Source organism: Dromaius novaehollandiae, chromosome 11 (assembly GCF_036370855.1).
Source record: "Dromaius novaehollandiae isolate bDroNov1 chromosome 11, bDroNov1.hap1, whole genome shotgun sequence".
In the NCBI taxonomy this organism is placed as follows: Eukaryota; Metazoa; Chordata; class Aves; order Casuariiformes; family Dromaiidae; genus Dromaius; species Dromaius novaehollandiae.
The window spans coordinates 5,829,270-5,847,296 of record NC_088108.1 but is presented as its reverse complement, the minus strand read 5'-3'; the positions used below and the strand labels follow the sequence as shown (position 1 = coordinate 5,847,296).

General features: G+C 45.8%; 1 protein-coding gene and 1 long non-coding RNA gene across 2 annotated transcripts in view; both read left to right on the top strand.

Annotated features, from left to right (window-relative positions):
* Nucleotides 1-7,692, top strand: part of ALG13 (ALG13 UDP-N-acetylglucosaminyltransferase subunit) — a 34,086-nt gene extending 26,394 nt beyond the window's left edge. Inside the window, exons 26-28 of the mRNA XM_064517939.1 lie at nt 4,428-4,468; nt 5,301-5,484; nt 6,693-7,692. Coding sequence (XP_064374009.1) covers nt 4,428-4,468; nt 5,301-5,484; nt 6,693-6,967 — 500 coding nt within the window. The 3' untranslated portion in view covers nt 6,968-7,692. The remainder of the gene's footprint in view (nt 1-4,427; nt 4,469-5,300; nt 5,485-6,692) is intronic.
* An 8,167-nt stretch (nt 7,693-15,859) lies between these two features.
* LOC135329537 (uncharacterized) lies at nt 15,860-16,565 on the top strand. The gene is made up of 3 exons (XR_010391002.1): nt 15,860-15,995; nt 16,165-16,215; nt 16,456-16,565. It is a non-coding gene; the product is annotated as an uncharacterized LOC135329537 (long non-coding RNA).
* Nucleotides 16,566-18,027: the final 1,462 nt, after the last annotated feature.

Sequence of the window (18,027 nt, the reverse complement as noted above, 5' to 3'; positions counted from 1 at the left end):
GTATACCTTGCTTTTCTCTAGGTAGGAATGTAGCTGAGGCCTGAGTGTCACCTTCAGATTGCTGCACTAATCTCAAGAGGTAGATAAAACTGATCTGTGATGCAGTGTCTTGCCTTAGCTGATAAAGGATTGCTCAGCCATATAGTTTTGGACAGCTGTAAAGAAGTGCTCTCTTTCCCTGTGCATGTCCTTTGACAGTGCATTAGCTCAAACTGCACTAAGGGTTAAAAACTGAGAAAGGCTGTAAAAGCAAACTTGGCTACTCAGCTGGCTTGTCCTCTGATGGCAACATTCAGCCTGTCCTAATGTTTAGTGCCCAGGCTGGGGTAGAAATGGTCTGGATATGAGTTAGAGTTCAGTTACGGCTGCAGCTGTACCTGCGCTGCCACTACAGCGAGTAGAAAACAGCCTCAGCTATTTCTGCCTTCTTTAGCTGACTGGCAGGGACCTCAAAGGGGGGCTATTTCTTGCAACAGCGAGGCCAAGCTAGAGGTAAGCTATAGTCTGCTCTAAAGAGCAGTAATGCAAAACTGGCTGGCTGCTTAACATGCCCGCTGCCCTTGTAGGGGGTATATCTCAGTATGTGGTTGGAGTACACGTGCTTCCTGCATGCCTGCCTCCCACACTGGATATGTTGAATGTCTGTGCATCATAGTTAGCTTACTCTAATAGTCTTCTACAGGTACAGCAGACATTTTATCAAAGGCTTATTACATCAATTCAAGTTTCTGTATCTCCTATTCTCTCGCTCTGTTGCTGCTGTAGAGAGGAGCTTCTTATTTAGGGGTGAGTGAGGAAAGGAACTGGCTCTGCGTGTGTGTATATAGGGTCTGTGAAATTCAGGCTTTCTTTTTTGCACTGTCTTAAAAGATGCACTCTCACTGTAATTACCTGAACTATTCCCCCCTCAGGCATTTCAGGTGTCTGACACTCTCTTTTAGCTTCAGAATACAAAGTGGGTTTTTTTTTATTTTTTCTTCTGAGGTATATTATTTATAACACAAAATACTTTGGTAACACAAATTGTTTTCATGCTTGATTCAACATATTGTTATCTAAAGTAGCTCTGTTGTCCCTACTGGGACTTCTTGAAGTACTAATCCTAGAGGGACAATTTCAAATAATGGGAAGAGCCACTCTTGATACCTGCAGTTCAGGTAGCTGCATCTGGTGAGCTGCAGAGCAGCTTTGGGCCAAAAAGATATAGATTGTCAGTTGTGTTCACCATGCAACGTGCTTGTTTTGCCAGAAGTTGGTTTGGAGAAAAGCAGGATGCACAGTGTTACGGCATGGCTGCTCAAAGCTCCACTTGCGCAAGTATTGCTGATGTGTTCTGCAGTAACTCTATTGTGTGGTTTTTCCTTTTTTTTTCCTTTTTTCTTTTAACAAGTGTTCTCAATTCCTATTTTTTATTAATCTTGAATATTCTATTTCCCACTTTCCTACTGCAGTAGGATCACTCTAGATGGTACTAAGCACACATTGGAGTTAATTGTCTTCTACTTTATTTGAATGTCCTTTACGGAGGCTTTCAGCACTTGGGAGAATTGGGTGTTAAGTGCACTGACAAGAATCTGGAGTGGATGTGGATTAATAGCCTCTTCAGTCCCTTCCTGCAGCTCTTCTGCTGAGTCCACCTAATATCTGCCATGTCCTTCAGGGACAAACTTTTGTAGAATTTTAAGGTTGATAGTTAATGAGGAAATTGCATGTAGCACTTACGTTGTCACACTGCTTCAGTGGAGTCTACACAGCTATTAAATGAAGAAATCCAGGTTCTTTGGATGATAAGCTGTTTAGATATACTTGACCTGTAGTTCTGTCTACTTCTCTGTTAAGAGGTACCTGCTGGACTGATGTTTGACCTGGTGTAGTTTGGGTACCTGACTTGTGAAGAGACTAAGGTAACGGACTAGGGAGGAAAACAAGCCAGGTGCCTTAGTATTTCTTTGTACATCTACGTCTGTCCTAATTTTCAGACTTTCTTGGATCTCTTTCAATGGAGTCTGGGCTTGTGAAACATGCTTGTGATACAGTGAGCTTAGGTGTCTGACCCTCACCTGCTCCCTTGTATTTGAAGAAGTTGTTGATAGAAGGCTGCCTGATATTACTGTGTTCCAAGACCGCTGCTTTCCTGCAGTAGCATTGGGATTGATCAGAGCCTCTCGTCAGCACAGTAAAAATCTTGTCAAGAACTTTGTCCTTATGCATTGTAAGACAAAGTTTTACTGGTATTTAATGTGTGCTTTATATTTTTGTGTCAGGGTGGCTAACTCTGGTTTGGTTTAGCTGTTGCTTCATAAGGTAGTCATGTTTTACTGAGGATCATCTTGATTTTTAGACATCTGAAAGAAGAATGTAAACAAAAGCTGGTCTCCTGCTGTACTTGCTTCTCTTCCAGCACTCCGCAGACATCAGTACTTCCAGTATCGGTTCGTCACTTCAGTCTCCCAGCTCCTCCTTTGTACTGTTATCTCTGCTAGGAAGCAGCTGTTTCATTCAGCTTGTATGCTTGTTTTGCATAGATTTGCATAAATAATTGAAGAACAAAACCAGATTTTAAAAAACTTGCTCCCAACGTAGATGCTAGATACTTAAAATCAGACATTTTTGTGAGTCTTCAGGCTATTTTTATTATTTTACTGACTGGGGTCAGTGTTGCAACCAAAGCACCACCACTTTCAGGAGTGAGCGAACAGCTGTTAGGATGAGGAAGGATCTGTGTGTAATCACTAACATAACTAAGTGGATTGTTGCCCTGATCAAATATGCTGGGCAGTAAAAGAGCTGAGAATTGACAGCAGAGGATACTAATCCTCATTAGCGGTGGAACTGGGGTTTGCATGCCCTGTGCTGTGCCTCTCTGCAGCCAGGTAGGACCCACAGCGGCACGTAGAAGCATAGGGCTGGGGGGGACGTGTGTGTGGGGCAGGGGACGGCCAGGGAAGCAGCGTGGAGCCGAGGCCCTGGCCGGGGACAGATGGGTAAGCGGTGGGAAGCTGGGGTGTGCGGGAACTCTGGGGGCGAGCGAAGCTGAAGCCCTTAGTGGCTCACTCATCGCCTTGAATTGTCTCCCTGTTAGGCTGCTCTGTTTTTCAGCTCCCAGCAGTACTAATCAAATGACTAATCTGCTTTTTTGTGTGTGTGCAAATGTATTGCTGTGGAATGGGTGACTTGCTCTCCTTCCTGAGCCTTTTGAAACACGAAACACATGTTTTTGAGACTGAGAAATTGACTATTTTTTTTTCCTCATGTACATTTCCAGAACTGCATCACAGGATGAAAAATATGCTTTCCTTTCTCTCTCTTCACCCTTTCCCTCCCTCTCCTCTTACCTCCATGGCAAACTTGAAAGTTTTTCAACTGATTAACTGTTTTGGACAGTTGGAAATCCACTTTCAAGTTCAAAAGTGTATTATTCTTGCGAAGTGTTTTAAAGTCCTTCCACGCTTCTGGGATTGCTCCTCAGAGTATCGTGTATTTGCCTGGGGGCAAATTATTCAAGTCGTGGATGACAGAATTGTAAAAGGCTAGATGCAAGAAGGCAGGAAACTGGGTACCCTTTGATCCTTGCAAGGAAGGTGAAGGAAGGAATGTCTCCCTTACTATATCAAATCAGATCAGAATATGGGGGGAATCAAAAAAAATCTAGTTCTTCAGGTGTTGGGATTGCTATATATGTTGTCCCAGTTGATGTTTCTCTGTACGGTTATTGCTCAACGAAGTGCTGGAGACAGTGGCTGCAGAGTTGGACTTAACAGAGGGCAGAAGCAGTACGAAGCTGGAGTCTCCATGGGCTTGGGCCACTTTCTCACGTGCTAACCCAGCATGGTTATTTTCAGTATGTATGCAGTGTGTATACAGTGTGTATGCGCTGTGGATGCATTGCCACTGGCTTATGAGAAGGCAGCTCCTACCTTGTCTGCATGCTTCCAGCCACTTCCACATTTCTGCAGTGAGAAATGACGGGAGTGCTTTTAGCAGTCAACTTCATTTAGGGGCTTGGGATCAAATTCTTACTGGGCATTTTAAATTCCTTTTTTCCTCTAAAACCCAGCCTTAATAGGAAGTCAAAGTTGCTAATCAAAGTCCTGGTATACTGTGGAAATTTATAATACTGTCTATTATCAGTTGACTGATCAAGATGAATAAACTAGAATCAAAGCTAACATAATCATTGACATTTGATTAAAAGTTGGTTAGACAGATGCACATATATCTTACTGGATTAACTTACCTGGGAAGATGCACTAGCTTTAAACTGGCGATATTCCAGATACGTTCTTAACCCTCAAAAATATTTAGTTTTTCTTGAAAGTTTTATTTGCTGAAGTGACTTGGAACAAAATGTTCTTAGTATGTGTAAATTTCTGTTGCTTCTCATTTTATACGCTTCTGCTCTTTAATGTCACGTCCTTTAATTTCAGATACAAAGGTTTTGCAGTATTATTTTAATCTGGGATTGCAAGTAAGTGCCTCTAAAATGACTACAGTAAATTGCCTGTAAAAACTGCTGCTTGTCTTGACAGATGTACTGATGTATTTGAGACTTGCTAGTGTGCTAAATGTGCATCCTGTGCACTTGCCTATTAATACATATGGGCTTTCTTGGAGGAGATTAAAGCATAGCTCAGGAAGTGAAGTTCTAACTCAAATCACAAAGCATGTTAGTACGTCTAGTTGTTCCACTTTGATTTTTTGCAGAGGATGGTGGATAAATATTTTTCTTTCCATGAAGATAAAGGGAGGAGTGTGAGCCCTTCTTGAGAAAACTTGTGTATGTGCACATCAGAGACCGCTGAGGTGTATGGTGTGAGTCCTCTAGGACTTGCACAGCTGTGTTCAGACTGGTTAGCACCACTTAGTGCTCTGGGAATCACTGCTTTGCTCAGAGAGTTGCCTCTGGTAGAGAAGACAGTGGTGGTGCTGCTACGCAGGGAAGTAAAAAGCATGTCAGCTCCATCAGCTGAAGAAACAGAAGTCTCTGAATATGACAAAGTCAATAAGGAGGGAATTTTGATTCTCTGTAAAGATGTGTAACAAGGAACTGCAACGTAGAACTGAAAGCAAAATAGCCACCTATCTTTGTAGGTATTGCAGTAACTTTCCTGGCAGTCTGTTTTTTGGGGGGGAGGAGGAGGAGGGCGTACCATCACCTTGAAGTGATGGGAAGAAGTGTATTTTTCCTCCTACTTTTAAATCTGAAAATGTTAGTAGCTTAGAGGAGAAACGGAGACTGTGGTTGTACCCGTGGCCTTGATCTCTCTTTTTTTTTTTTTTTTTTTTCCTTCTTTCCAAAGTATTATCATCAGAGCTATTGGCATTCCATGGTGTATGTACAGCCAGTGCCGCCACCATCACCTGTGGAAGCTTATCCAGCGTACGCTGAGCCTGCTCCAGTCCTGGATCAGTCAGTACCTCAGCTCTACACTGATGCTGGGCGGACTGAAGTCCATCAAGTCCCCCTGGAAACACCTGCAAATGGTTAGTATTTGAGTATAAGACCACGTGCATGAGTTGTGAGAAGTTAGAGAAGGGATTTTTAGACTGTGACTGCTCCCTAGCAGCCTGCCAGCACCTTTGTTATCCAGTAGGAAGCATGAGGTTGGGAGTACATACAGCATAAGCACTGTAATAGCAGAGGAACTGCGATAACCTATCTTTGGTACTACTCAAGGTTATGTCAGCATTGCCATTGCAGTCGCTAATGTCAAGGGCTTTGTAAAGCCATAAAGAGAAAAATATAATTTTTCTAGCTCTGTACTTTGTATGCTAATTTGGAAAAACTTTTTCTAAAATTGTGTTGGTGGCATGTCTTTGTTTATTGATAAGCAAATAACCAAGGTCTCAAAATGGAATGCATGTATTTAAAGTGAAGGAGACAGTCAAGTTTTGGCAAGTTCTGAGCACTGGTGCTTTTACTCCATAGGTATTTATTTTATGAGGGAAATGCTGCAAACCTTGTTTTCAGGCTCTTCATGCTGAGTTGTTACCTTCCAAGTAGCCCTTATTGCTAGCCATGTCTCTGACCGTGCATAAAATTTATGGTAAAACTTAGCTTAACCTAGTAGCTTTGCAACAGGCTTGTAGATATATTTGCCAGTAAATAAGAGGATTTCCTTAAATAAGGAAAAAATGTCAAAAAGGTCAGATGCCTGGCTCATTAAAGTCTGTGAAACATGGCAAACGGTCAGTGTTGGAAAGGAGCACGTGATAATAAAACTATTGCTCAGAGGCATACAGGCTTAATGTTCTGATAAGACTTTAGCCAGGTCAGCTGAAGTGTGTGGTGTCTTTTTTTTTTTTTTTTGGTTTTTTGTTTTGTTCCCACACAGATCAGTGTTGTATAGTCAAAGGTTAAATAAAGGAAGAATATATCATCTCTTTCATCTGAGTCCTTGAAAAAGTTGCCTCTTTAATACAGGATGTTGTTATGAAATTCTTGAACAGGGTTTTGTGAAGATGAGTAAGTTGCCTTCCAGTTTAATTCAGGACCTGAGATGACCCTCATCCCCCCACCCCCAAAATTAGGAGGGATATATATGGGCGCAGAATTGTTGTCACCTAAATGGATTTTCTCTTTTGCCACTGGTGTAACACTGTTCATGACAATGAAGGTCTGCATAAAAATAATCATAAAGCTTAAAATATGGCAGCTTTGTCTAGGGTGTATTTTGTTTTGCTTTTTTAAGGTCACTTTCAAAATGCAGAGCCTCCGCCCCCGTCCCATGGAACAGTGTATTATCCAGTGGTGTCGGATCCCTTCAGCCAGCCGTCTCTCCCTGGGTTTGACTCCTGTATCTCTTTGGTGCCTACCTATCACTATATTAGTTCCTGGCATCCAGTAAATCCATCCTATGGAAACTCTCCCCGAATTCCTAATGCTGTAAGTTCTGGACCATTGCACCAAGTCAGCTATATTGCCTCACCTAACCCTGCACCACATTATGTACCTCAAGGAATGTAAATCAAGAGATGTAAGCTCACTTCTTGCACTTAGTTTCTCTTGTTTCTTTTTTGTCAACTATGTGTTAATATTGTTTCATAACTGTTACCTGCCCCCGTGGGCTGGGTACTGGTTGATTAAACTGTATTCAAATTTCATGTTTCTCCTCTGGTTTATGCTAATGATACTCAACTTGACAAGATGTTGTTTTAGTGGATTACATAGGAAAGCACAGTCAAAGACAATATATAAACTGTAGTGCTGGGAACACAAAGCTTGTATTTGACTATATAAAATAAATATGTATGAAAACATACAGTGTCACTAAAGGAAACTTGCATCATGTACCTCTATGTGAGGGGTTACACTGGAACACTTGGTCACCTGGTTCTTGTTTAAGTACTGAAATGGGCTGCTGTTGCAACTAAGAATAAAAACTGGGTGCAGGGTCATTGGAGGACAAAAAATAATGTTAAAATAGGTTGGCTTTCTCAGATTTCCCAAAACAAAACCTTATTTGCCATTAGTGATCACATACTTGTAATAGCTGTATTTCCTCTGTTTAATTTCATTCTGCATTGGCTTCACATCTCTTGAAGGTTGAAGAATACTGTTTTGATCTGTTCTGCTGTACATCACTGTATATTTGTAAGATTTGGTTTGTGAAAGGTGTTGCACAAATGGTGGTAGTCCTGGTGTTAAATTTGCACTGAGAGCACAAAATAAAGGCATCTAACACACTGAAATGAGTGATCACTTATCTTTGACAGGGTAAGCTCCTTAGAATGAGTCGTCCAAGAGACTAGACTGAAGTGAGCTGTGTCGTATGGGATAAGGATGCTAATGTTCTGACTTTTTTGGGGAAAGTTGGAGAAGGAAGATAGGAGCAGCAGTCAACGTGAGAAAAAAGTGCAGTAGAAAACTGTGGGTTTTGTTAGAGCTGCAGTCCCTGTGAGTTGTTTCAGTAAGCTTAAGAAAACATGAATAGTCTGTGCACATCAACTTTTGATTCTTTCAAATGACTGTCCTTGATGGGAACGTCATTGTATGGACAAAATCTTCAGGCAGTTGATGCCAGCCAGGGAAACGTGAAAGTTTCTCATGACTTCAGCATTGGGGTATCTGTGGTGGTTTCTGAAAATCAGGGCTGCCAGATCTGTGGGGAATTTGAATCCCTCCAAATTCAACGTGGCAAGTGCAGGGAACAAATGCCCTTTAGGCAAGGAGAGAACCAGTAGCTTCAGAAAACTGCACGTTTGCCTGTTGACTTAAACTTTGCAGTCGCATGCTGCCGTGCAGTGGCTTTTCTTTTTTATTCTTTCCTGTATGGCTATATAGTCTTGAGAAGGACATTGACTATCCAGGACTGGGGGAGGAAGTACAGTTTCTTCATATGTCTTTTAAGTAAACATGGGAGCAAAAAAGTAATAGGAAAGAGTGACTCCTTATAGTTTTCTCTTAAATGCATGCAGAGCTCTTGGTGTTGATCATATTTCTTCAAATCTGAAGGGCTCTCTTCTGTTCTTCCCCCCCACCCCCCTTTTTTTTTTTTCCTGGGAGGGTGGTGATTTAATTCTCCAGTGTTTGGAAGCTTCAGGTTTGGCTTTTGGTTTGTCTCCTCAGCTCTAATTGCTATGCGTTTAACTTGGCAGTCTAATAGTGGCTTTTCAAGAGGGAAGAGCCAGGTGAAAAGTCAAAGCATGAGGAAAATTGACCCCAAATCACTAATTTGATTACGAGCTTATGAGCTGCTGTACTGTTTTTAACACATGCATGTGTGCACCCCTTTTCCCCACCTCCCCTGGCTTTAAATATATATATATGTATATATATATACACACACACAGTGGGTGGTTGAAAGTAGGTAAGATCTTGGCTTTTGTATTTCTGCCTCTTTGATAGAGCAGCCTTCACTTGCGTGGACCTTTTTCAGAAAAGGGAAAAGAATAGCACAGGCTTTTTTTTCTTTTTTCCTTCTCTGAAAAAGCGTTGAGTAGACTAATCTCTTAAGTCAGGTGCTTTTCTGGTTCCTTTGTACTTCTTGATCCGTTCCATCTGGAAGCAGGTAAAAGCGGTCCCTATCGCAGAGTCATGAGCCGTTTTCCCCCTCGCCGTCCCACGTGCCGCCTGTCCCACCCCAGCAGCCGCTGCTGAGCCGGGGAGCGAACCTCTCCCCTCTCAGGGTTTTGTGGGGAATAATGCCGCCCCTCTCCCGTCGGTGAGGCAGCCCCGCTGTTTCTGCACAAATGGATGTCATGGCTAAGAAGTGATGTTTTCTCTTCTGGTATTAGTTTGTCTCCTGAAGTCAGCTTTTATTCTTTCCATTAGAGACACTGACTGATAATTCTGGTCCGCAGTTGAGCTTTTTGCATCGTTTGCTTATGCTTCTAGCAGCTGGATTCTTTGTCGATAGCTGTGGCCTGCATCCCATGTCCTCTGCACTCAGATAGGTATCCCTTATATCAAATAATGCAATTTTCATGTGTATTGTGGCCATTTAGCTTATGGCTTTGACAACACCCCCTACGCACACGCACATGCCCTGTTCTGACTTGATACATGCATTTTTGCCAGGGCTCTTTTGGCTCAAAAGTAACTTTTTGAACTAGTAACTGGGACAGTGGGGTGCTGTCTGGAAAAGTTAGTCTTGTGTCCTGGGGTTTGACAGCAGCTGGTCTGGCTTTATAAATGGGGAGAAGAAGAGAGGTTGGTGCACAAAATGTGACAAACTTTATTGTTCAGTTTTCATTTAGTAGAATAAACAGCTGACCTCTTGCCTTAGACCCCACAGTAGTTTAAGAAGTGGTTTATATTACAGCAAAATATTTTAGGCTGGTATAGAAACTGAAGGGACTGCTGGAATCTGCCTTTAATTCTGCTTCCCAGAGCCGTCTTGGGATGCGTCAATGGCTCTGTGTTGCTTATTAAAAGGGCTGTCACAAAAAGTACTGCCTTGCTGAAGAGGTGGCTGAAGTGTGAAGCAAATTAGCTACTTCCTGATCCAGAGATTTGTAGGCCTGGCTCCAGCATCCTTGTGCTAGCGGTATCCTTAATTTTGTGGTCAAGTGTTCCAGTGGCCGACTGCTGCAAAACAGCTGCCTTTGCAGAGGCTGCAGGATCATGCTAAAAAACCTTGCAGAGTGCTCTCTTTCTTTTTGGGGGGGGTGTCTGTATGTTTTGGGGGTTTTTTTTGCCCTGGGCACCAAGATGTGGGCTCAGGATATGGGGCAGAGCGGTGTCAGCTGGGCGGTTGTCCAGACGTGCTGACTTTGCACCATTCAGCCATCTCTGTTGCGGTTCAGTGCAAGACCAGGCTCTGGGCTTTGGTGCCCGGCAGAACTGCAGCATCGCTCTGCAAAGCAGGTACAGGCTTGCAGCCACGAGTGTGCTTTACCTTTGCGTAGGAGCGTGGAAAAATGCAGTAGCATTGATTGGTGTTGGGGGCAGTTACTTTCCTTTGGACTGATTCCCCCCCCCCCCCCCGCCCCCTCTGCTGTGCTTCCTGAAGCATGTGCTAGTCGTGCCTGTCTCCTGCTTTTCCACACTGTGCTTTCAATGCATGAAAGGCAGTGGCCCAAAGTAAATTAGCACCTGAAGGCTGTGCGGGAAGGATGCGTCGGCTGGAAGTGCCAGAGCACTGTCTTTAGACGCAAGCGCTTCGGATTTCTTAGACCTAACGAGCGGCCTCAGAGCCGAGCCTGCCCCTCCTGAGAGCGCAGCACGAAGCGAGGGGCTGTCAGCAGTGGTTCGGGGTGCGGGAGGTCTCTGTCTCCTCTTGGGTTTTTTTAGTATGCCATCCTCCCCTAAACTGCTGGAAATCTGTGCGTTTGGAAGGAGCAGGCTTTGGTCCGACTGTATTCGCCGGACACTGGGACGCACTCGTGCTCTCCGAGCGCCGCTCGCTCCGGCTGCGGTTGCGCGACGTCGGGCAGCATCGCCGGGGTCCTCGCCGCCGGCTCCGCGGCGGGTCTGTCTGTGCCGGCACGGCCGTGACCGCCGCCTCGCAGCTCGTCTCCTGCTCCCCCCTCACCGTCCTGCATCCCACAGCGTTTTTCTGCAGCCCGAAAATAACCCGGGTGCTGGTTCAATCCGTGTATATTAACGTCCATAGCGTTTCTCGCAGCAGTGTGCTAGAGGCACAAGTCTCTTTCTGAAATCTTTTGAATTGTAAAATTCATCCATTATGAAGGATAATTATTATAAATACTGCAGAGAAAAATCTTGCTGATTGTGCCTGCCAGCAGCATTAGCCTGCAGGGCCATCATTACCTCTCCCTCCCGCGCGCTCTTTTCCCCTTGGTCTCACAAGGGCACCACGCTGAGCCCTACAGTAAGCTGCTTTCTCAGCTCTGTTGTGGTGTTTGACTCTCAGCTTCCTCTTCTCTCTGCAGTGCTGCTGGGTATCTCATTTATAAAATTGCACTGTCAAATACAGCATTATGCATGGAAGATATTCAAAATATAAATCCAGACCCCTACTTCTAAGTAATTGCTTCTCTCCTAATGGAGGAAGATAAAACTCCTGGATCAGGACTTTATAGCTTTGAAATAAGAGCAGAGTTTAGATTTTGCAGGGTAGGCCTGTATCTAAAAGCTTGTACACATGATCAAGCCGCTGTTGCTTACCAGATTTCACAGGCAGTTGAGCTGAGCTAAATAGGCAGTAGCTGAGCCAGTATTAGCCCTGGGCCAAGCGCGTACACAGACAGTTGGTGCAATTCAGTCATCTCCGAACGGTGGGTAATCTGCAGGAGCAGGAGCATGCGTCCGCATCCCGATGGTTTTGTGTCCGTGTGTGCTGGACTCTGTTCAGGGCGGTATTTATCTCCCAGGTGCTAAATCTCGCCTTCACCGGAGCCAGTGAAAGCTTCGCCATCAGCTTCGGGGTGCTGGGGTTTACCCCAAGACGAGAGTTGTTGTTCCTCGTGTTAAAGGCGTTGTCATAGCTATGGCAACTGCTTGACTTTGTGGGGTTGGAGAAAATGGCCCTTTCCCGAGGAAGTGAAATATCCTATAACGATGAAAATTAATAGACCATCTTAACTCCCTCTGCCCTCTTCTTTGCCTATTTTTCCTGTTCTCTATGTTGCCTGTTTGCATTTTCCATTCAAATCTGACTGTGGTTTCTGACTCTTTAAACTAGTATTTCTCTATTCTTGTCCTAGTTGAAAGCTGAAACTTTACTTTTTTTGATGATTATATGAATGTGTGATTTTGCATTACTTTTCAGGGAGTGCAATTAAGAGGAGATGCAATGTACTGCAAAACCTTTTCCCCTTTGCCCACCTCCCTCCCCAGTCAAATATGGCATTTTCTGCTGTCGCACATCTGTCTCGCTCCACAGCGATGGCTGATGGGGCTTATGGCATTTTCGGATACAGTTTGGTTCCCGTTTCTGGAATAGAAAACACCACTGGTGATTCTCCTCCTCCTCCTCTCTGTCTTCTGCCTCCAGGAGAGGGATGCTGCCCTTGTCCAGCTTTCCCGGAGCCTTGACCAGGAGCCTGCAGCAGCTGCTGGAAACCCTCCCAATTTTAACTGCGTACCTCCAGCACGTCTAATGAGGCTTGCTCGAGGGCAGCTTTACGTGACCGAATTATGCCGACGTAGTTATGTATTGTTGCTTAATGACTTTTTTTTAGGCTATTAGCTGCTGTGTTACATATTCCAGTGTGGATGATGAAGTTGTGCTGTTAGAAGGATATCTGTGGGGAGCAAATTAAAATGGAATTACACTTACTCTTGTACAGAGAAGTCCAAGTAACTGCATTGATGTGGTGCATTTCATTTATCAGCGCTTGGAGCGGTTTGCTGTTTTATTTGTTGCAGACAGGATATAACGTGTGGGATTTCTTGTACAGCCAGGTGTTGTTCAGCTCTTGCCCATAAAGTATTACACTTGCTCAAATTTGTGTGGTTGGCTTGACTGCAGGTAAGCAGGACTGTGCCATCTCTTTCTCATAAATATCAGTAAAAGTCTCCATAGAGTTGGAGCCCATGACTGTCAACAGCTTGCGAGGAGGCTGTGCTGAATATGGTAAGAGCTGATAAAATGTCAGACCCATTGCTGTTCATAAATGTTTATTATCAATAGGCAGCTGGAAATGTTACATCTGAAAAGGTAGAAACACCTTGAATTTCAATAGGCTTACATTTTTGGGAAAAAAATTAAATGCTTTTTTCAGTTTACAGTTAAGCTAAAAATACACATAAAATAATTTTATTTATTATATACATTTCATTTTTACACGGTATGTGTGGGAATGACATGGAGTCTGCACTATGGACAGAAAAGATGAAGTAGAAAAGTACATAAAACGGAGTGTTTGTTTTTGCTTTTTGCTTTTCACCTCCTCACCTCCCCAGCCCCTTCCCCTGGGGTGGCCGTTACTGCTCTGGGGGTAAATGCTCAGGTCCTCGCTCTGCCTTTACATAAGCAAAATTCTTACTACATCTAGTAGCTCTTTTGCCTGGAAAAGGCCATGATGTTTTTGACCAAAACTAAAACAGGAAAAAAGCCTCACCTTTTTATCCCATGAAGTAAAATGTCGTTTTCAACTATGATCAGGTGTGAAGCCATTTCTGTGACAGATTTTTTTTAATGAAGATTCAATTTGATATTAAAACTTGCTTTAAAAAAAAAAGTTTGTAGAGTACGCCTGGTTCTCCAGGGCTCGCTGTATAGAAAACAGAGTACGTCGGCATCTGCTGCGCCCTCCGCTTCTCGGGGATCCCCAGCCCTCCAGCTCCCAGCTCCACCTTGCAAACACATTCGGTGGTTTTTAAATAAAACTGTACAATACCCCAAAAACGGCTAGACCCAAAAGCGCCCCCGTGCTCAAAAACAACTATTTATAGTCACAAGGCATTTCTTTCTGTTGGCTAAAGGTATCACAGTGCTCTGCTTGCGGATTGTGCTAGAAAAGCCAGCTGTTTGACTGGGCACATCTGGTCCTAAGCGCGTGGCTGCTTCTGGCTTAGGTGTTACTGCTGATACGGAAAGGTTTTAAATGGGGGGGGGGACCAAGAGAAATAAAATAAGCCGTGCTGAAGGCGGATGTGCTAGCCCGAAGGAATGGGTAGTTGCAGATTAAAAAGTGGCTCTGGGTAAAGGAAGAACCACTGGATTAATTTGACTTTTTAGAACAGCGGGTGATTCGAGTTAGGCTGGGATTTGGGGTTTGGGATTGTTTTTGTTTTGTATAACTTGGAAAAAATCAGAAGGCAAAAGTGTTTTCCCTGAAGTATAAAGCGCTGCCAAATAATCTGAAGATAAAGGATGAAATGTTTCTCTTGCCTTTTAAATGTACTCTTTTAGATAAAACGCTTTGTTTTCAAAAGCGTGATTCTTGGCCATCATTTACTCAAGAGCATTAGCTATTCTGGTGCGATGGGTTTATGCGAATAAAATATAAATGACTTGTTTGTACAAAAGTAATGGTCTGAAATGGGGAAAGAAACAGTGTGACAGTTAAGCTAGACTATATTACAAATGGTAAGAAAATACGTTAATGTGGTTAGCCCAGCGTGCCCCCCACCTTCTCGAAAAAAAGAAAGGAAAATGCACTAGAGGAATGATTTTTATAGCCGTTAGGGTTCAAGTAACACGTTCGCTAGCAACTACGGGTTGTTTTGGCACCACTTGATTTCAGAAGCGCCCCCGGCGAGGTGACTCCTTACTCGCTGCAGCCTCACGTTGCGGCAGGGCCGAGCGGCAGGGCCGCGTCCCCGTGCCCGCCGGGGAGCAAGGGGTCCCCGTGGCCCTCCGCCCCAAGGACGCCTCCCCAGAGCTCCCGGTTAACTGGCAGCTTTCCTGAGCTCTAGCGGCCGAAGTGGTTTGGGTGTTTCTGCCCCTTTTCTCTCCTTCCTTCCTTCCTTCCTTCCTTCCCCCCCCCCGCGCGTGGGACCCAGCGGGCCCCTTCGGCCGGGACGCCGCAGCGCAGCCGGGCGCCGAGGGCGGTGGTGGAGCGCAGCGCTCGGGGCTGCGCGGGGCCCCTCGGGGCGGTGCGCGGGGCCGCGTTGGCACGCTGCTGCACCAGGTGGCCCTGGGCGGTTAACGTGGCACTTGCCCCCAGAACGTAGCGCGGGTGGGCTCTCCTCCCGGGTAGCTTCAGCGCGCTTTTCTTTGGGGCTCTGTCCTTTGGCAGGGGAAAGCAGGAATACCAAAGCAAGGCCGCAGCGTCCCAAGGGGAAGGGGACATGCAGGCAACAGCAGGAGGGCAGCGGGAGCTCGTGCGGCTTTCTGGCTCAGCCGGAAACCCCGGAGGGCAGGGGTGCTCGCACCGCTCGCTCCTCTGCAGCGCCGGGAGGTGCCGCGCGCCCCGCAGCCCCGCTCGCCTCCCCGCGCCGGCGCTCCGCGGGCTCCTGGCGCCGCGACCGTGCGAGCCAAGTCCTGGAGGCCCCGTGCCGGGTACGGGCCTTCGTCCCGACGGAAGGCGACGGAACCGCGCGCAAGGGAGGGCGGGCGCAGAGCCCCCGCGGGGCGCAGAGCCCGTCCCGGCAAGGCCGCCCCGGTGCAAAGGCGCTGGTGCCCGGGAGCCGCACCGCGGGGCCGTGCAGGCGGCTGCGGGCTCGGCGCAGCGGGGCCGGCTCGCTCCTGTCGCCGGCGACGGGGGACGCGAGCGCCAAGGGGCGGACGACGGCGGGCGGGGCGGTTCTCCCAGCCCTGCTCCGGCGTCCTGCCCGGCCGCGCCTCCCTGCCGGGCTGCGGGGCACCTGCTGCTGCCGCCGAGAAGCCTGGTGCGCTCACCGATTTCCGGCTCTTTAAAAGTGAGGGTTTGTATTTGTACGTGAATATATTTATTTAAGTAGTCTTAATATTTACAGTGGCCGATTCTGCTAGAAATTGTCACGCGTACCATTAGAAAAGGAGGTTCAAGCACAAATACAGCAAAGTAACGTTCAGGGTGAGACGCAAACCCACAAAAGCAAGCCTGGGCTGCCAGGGTCCTCCGCGCCTGCTCTCCCTCGACTGCAGCAGTCCCTAAACTCCCCTCTTGGGAAACCGTGCCAGTTTTCTACATGGAAAACTATCATCATGTTCATACAGGTAAATCCTAACCTGAATGAGTTGTAAGAAAATAAAAGTACCTACTAGTGCTACTAATCTGAACTACTCAGTGTATATAGCGCCTTTAGTCTGAAGATCTGAAAGTGCTTACAAAGAATGAACTAACCCCGCTGCGAGGTAGGTAAGTATTATTATCCCTATTTTACAGATGGGGAAACTGAGGCATTAGAGAGGCCAAGTGACTTGCCCAAGGTCACAGGTGAGTCGGTGGCAGAGGTGGGAACAGAGCCCAGAAATGCTGTTTTCTAATCCCGTGCTCTAGCCCCTATGCATGCTGCTTCTGTAGGGTCCGCATATACAAATACTTGAATATTTACAAATATACTGGTAATTAATTTACAAATACTGTTATCCAAATAATCTGCAGAAATATGTCACTTAATTTCTTGTTTCTGAAACAACTCCTTTAATCCATGACCTGAGTACAAACACCTCCTAGGTCTACGCGATGGCTGGATCTACCTGGACGTTACTTGCTAACTTCTGATCCGTGATCCCGTTTAGCGTGCTGCCCTAAAAGCCAGGTGAAAACGACCCAGAGGGTGGGAGGTGATAATAAATAATAAAGCAACGTCAAGTGCAAGGAACCTAAAGAAAGGACAAGTGATCAAGAGCTGTATTATTCCTAATTCCAGATTCCTTGCGTGTGTTTAACGACTGCTGTTGAAGCACACAGAGCGAAGGCCAGGCGCGCACCGGCCGTGGGGAACTGCACCTTGAACCGGAGCCAGGGCACGGTTAACTTCTCGCCCACGAGCTCCCACCCCGGGGCCTTGCGCAGACAGCGGGGGTAGGTCACTCATTTCTCCAAAGGGAAGAACGGCTTTCACCAAAACATGCTTTCCCTTTCCTCAGCTGAGAGTAGAAAAATGCTAGTGAAATCCCAAATGCTGACGGCAAGTGAATTCAAACAAAACAAACATTTGCTAGTTTTGGCTTAAACAATGCTTTTGACACGATACTTCAGTTTCCCTCCCCTGAAGTTCCTGTTTAAGAGTACTACTAGTAACGATAATTCACCAGCTACCGTAATGCCTGTTGCTGGCACGGGGATGCATAGCTGCGATCAAACAGAATTTGGCCTTTTGGGGGTCCAGTTTGACAGTTCTGCAAACTCCTGGATATATCTCTTAATCATTTAGCCCAATCAAATATTTGTGCTAAATTGAAAAGTCGGCTCAGACAAGCTCTTAGCTGGGCACTAGGAAATGTCTGAGTCATGAAACAAATCCCATGGCAGAGCTAGCCGAGCACCCGTGTGATGTACGCCTCGCCCCCAGCAGAATACCATCAAGAGATTTTTGGGTACAGCATTATCCATCGTCCCATTAAAATGTATCAGTTCCTGCCCTTGCCCCTTCTGTACGCAGCAGGGGAATGGGATTCGTGCTGTTTGCACAGAAGGGATTTGCATTGCCCAGTGTCAATTTTACATTTTTGTAAATGGGGGGGGGGAGGGCACTGCTGCAAGGGATTAATTGCACTGCGTTTCTGATGTTTGAACCTTAATGCAGTGCAGCGTTTGAGTGAGACAATAGAATCACAGCCAGCAGCAGTATGCTTGCGGTCCTGGAAAATTTAAAAGCCTGTCTCCTGTCAAAGGATATGAACCTTGATGGTGTCCCAGCCTCGCGCTCAGCTGATATATCTGCACAGCCACCCTCGCATCGTTTTCATTCCTACCTGTTAGACAGGAAATACCGTAAGCGTTTGCTGGCCCTGTTTCAAGTTAAGTTCATAAGCTGCAGTGTGGTTAGGTGAAACATAAAAAAGATTCAAACCCTTCCCTCCATCCCCTAGTAGCAGCTCTTGCTGATGTTCACGTTCCCAGAAATGGGCTCAGTCACTTTGGTTTATTAAACTTCAGGTTTTTCCTGTGGCTGCTTTGAGAATAGCCTTCAGCCGGTTCTGACTGCAGCTCTGATGTGTAGCTGGATTCGCCTCACGAAAGACAGGGATGCTGGATTTCTTTATGAAAGAGCAGCAAACTGCCTCTGACCGTGGGGTTTTG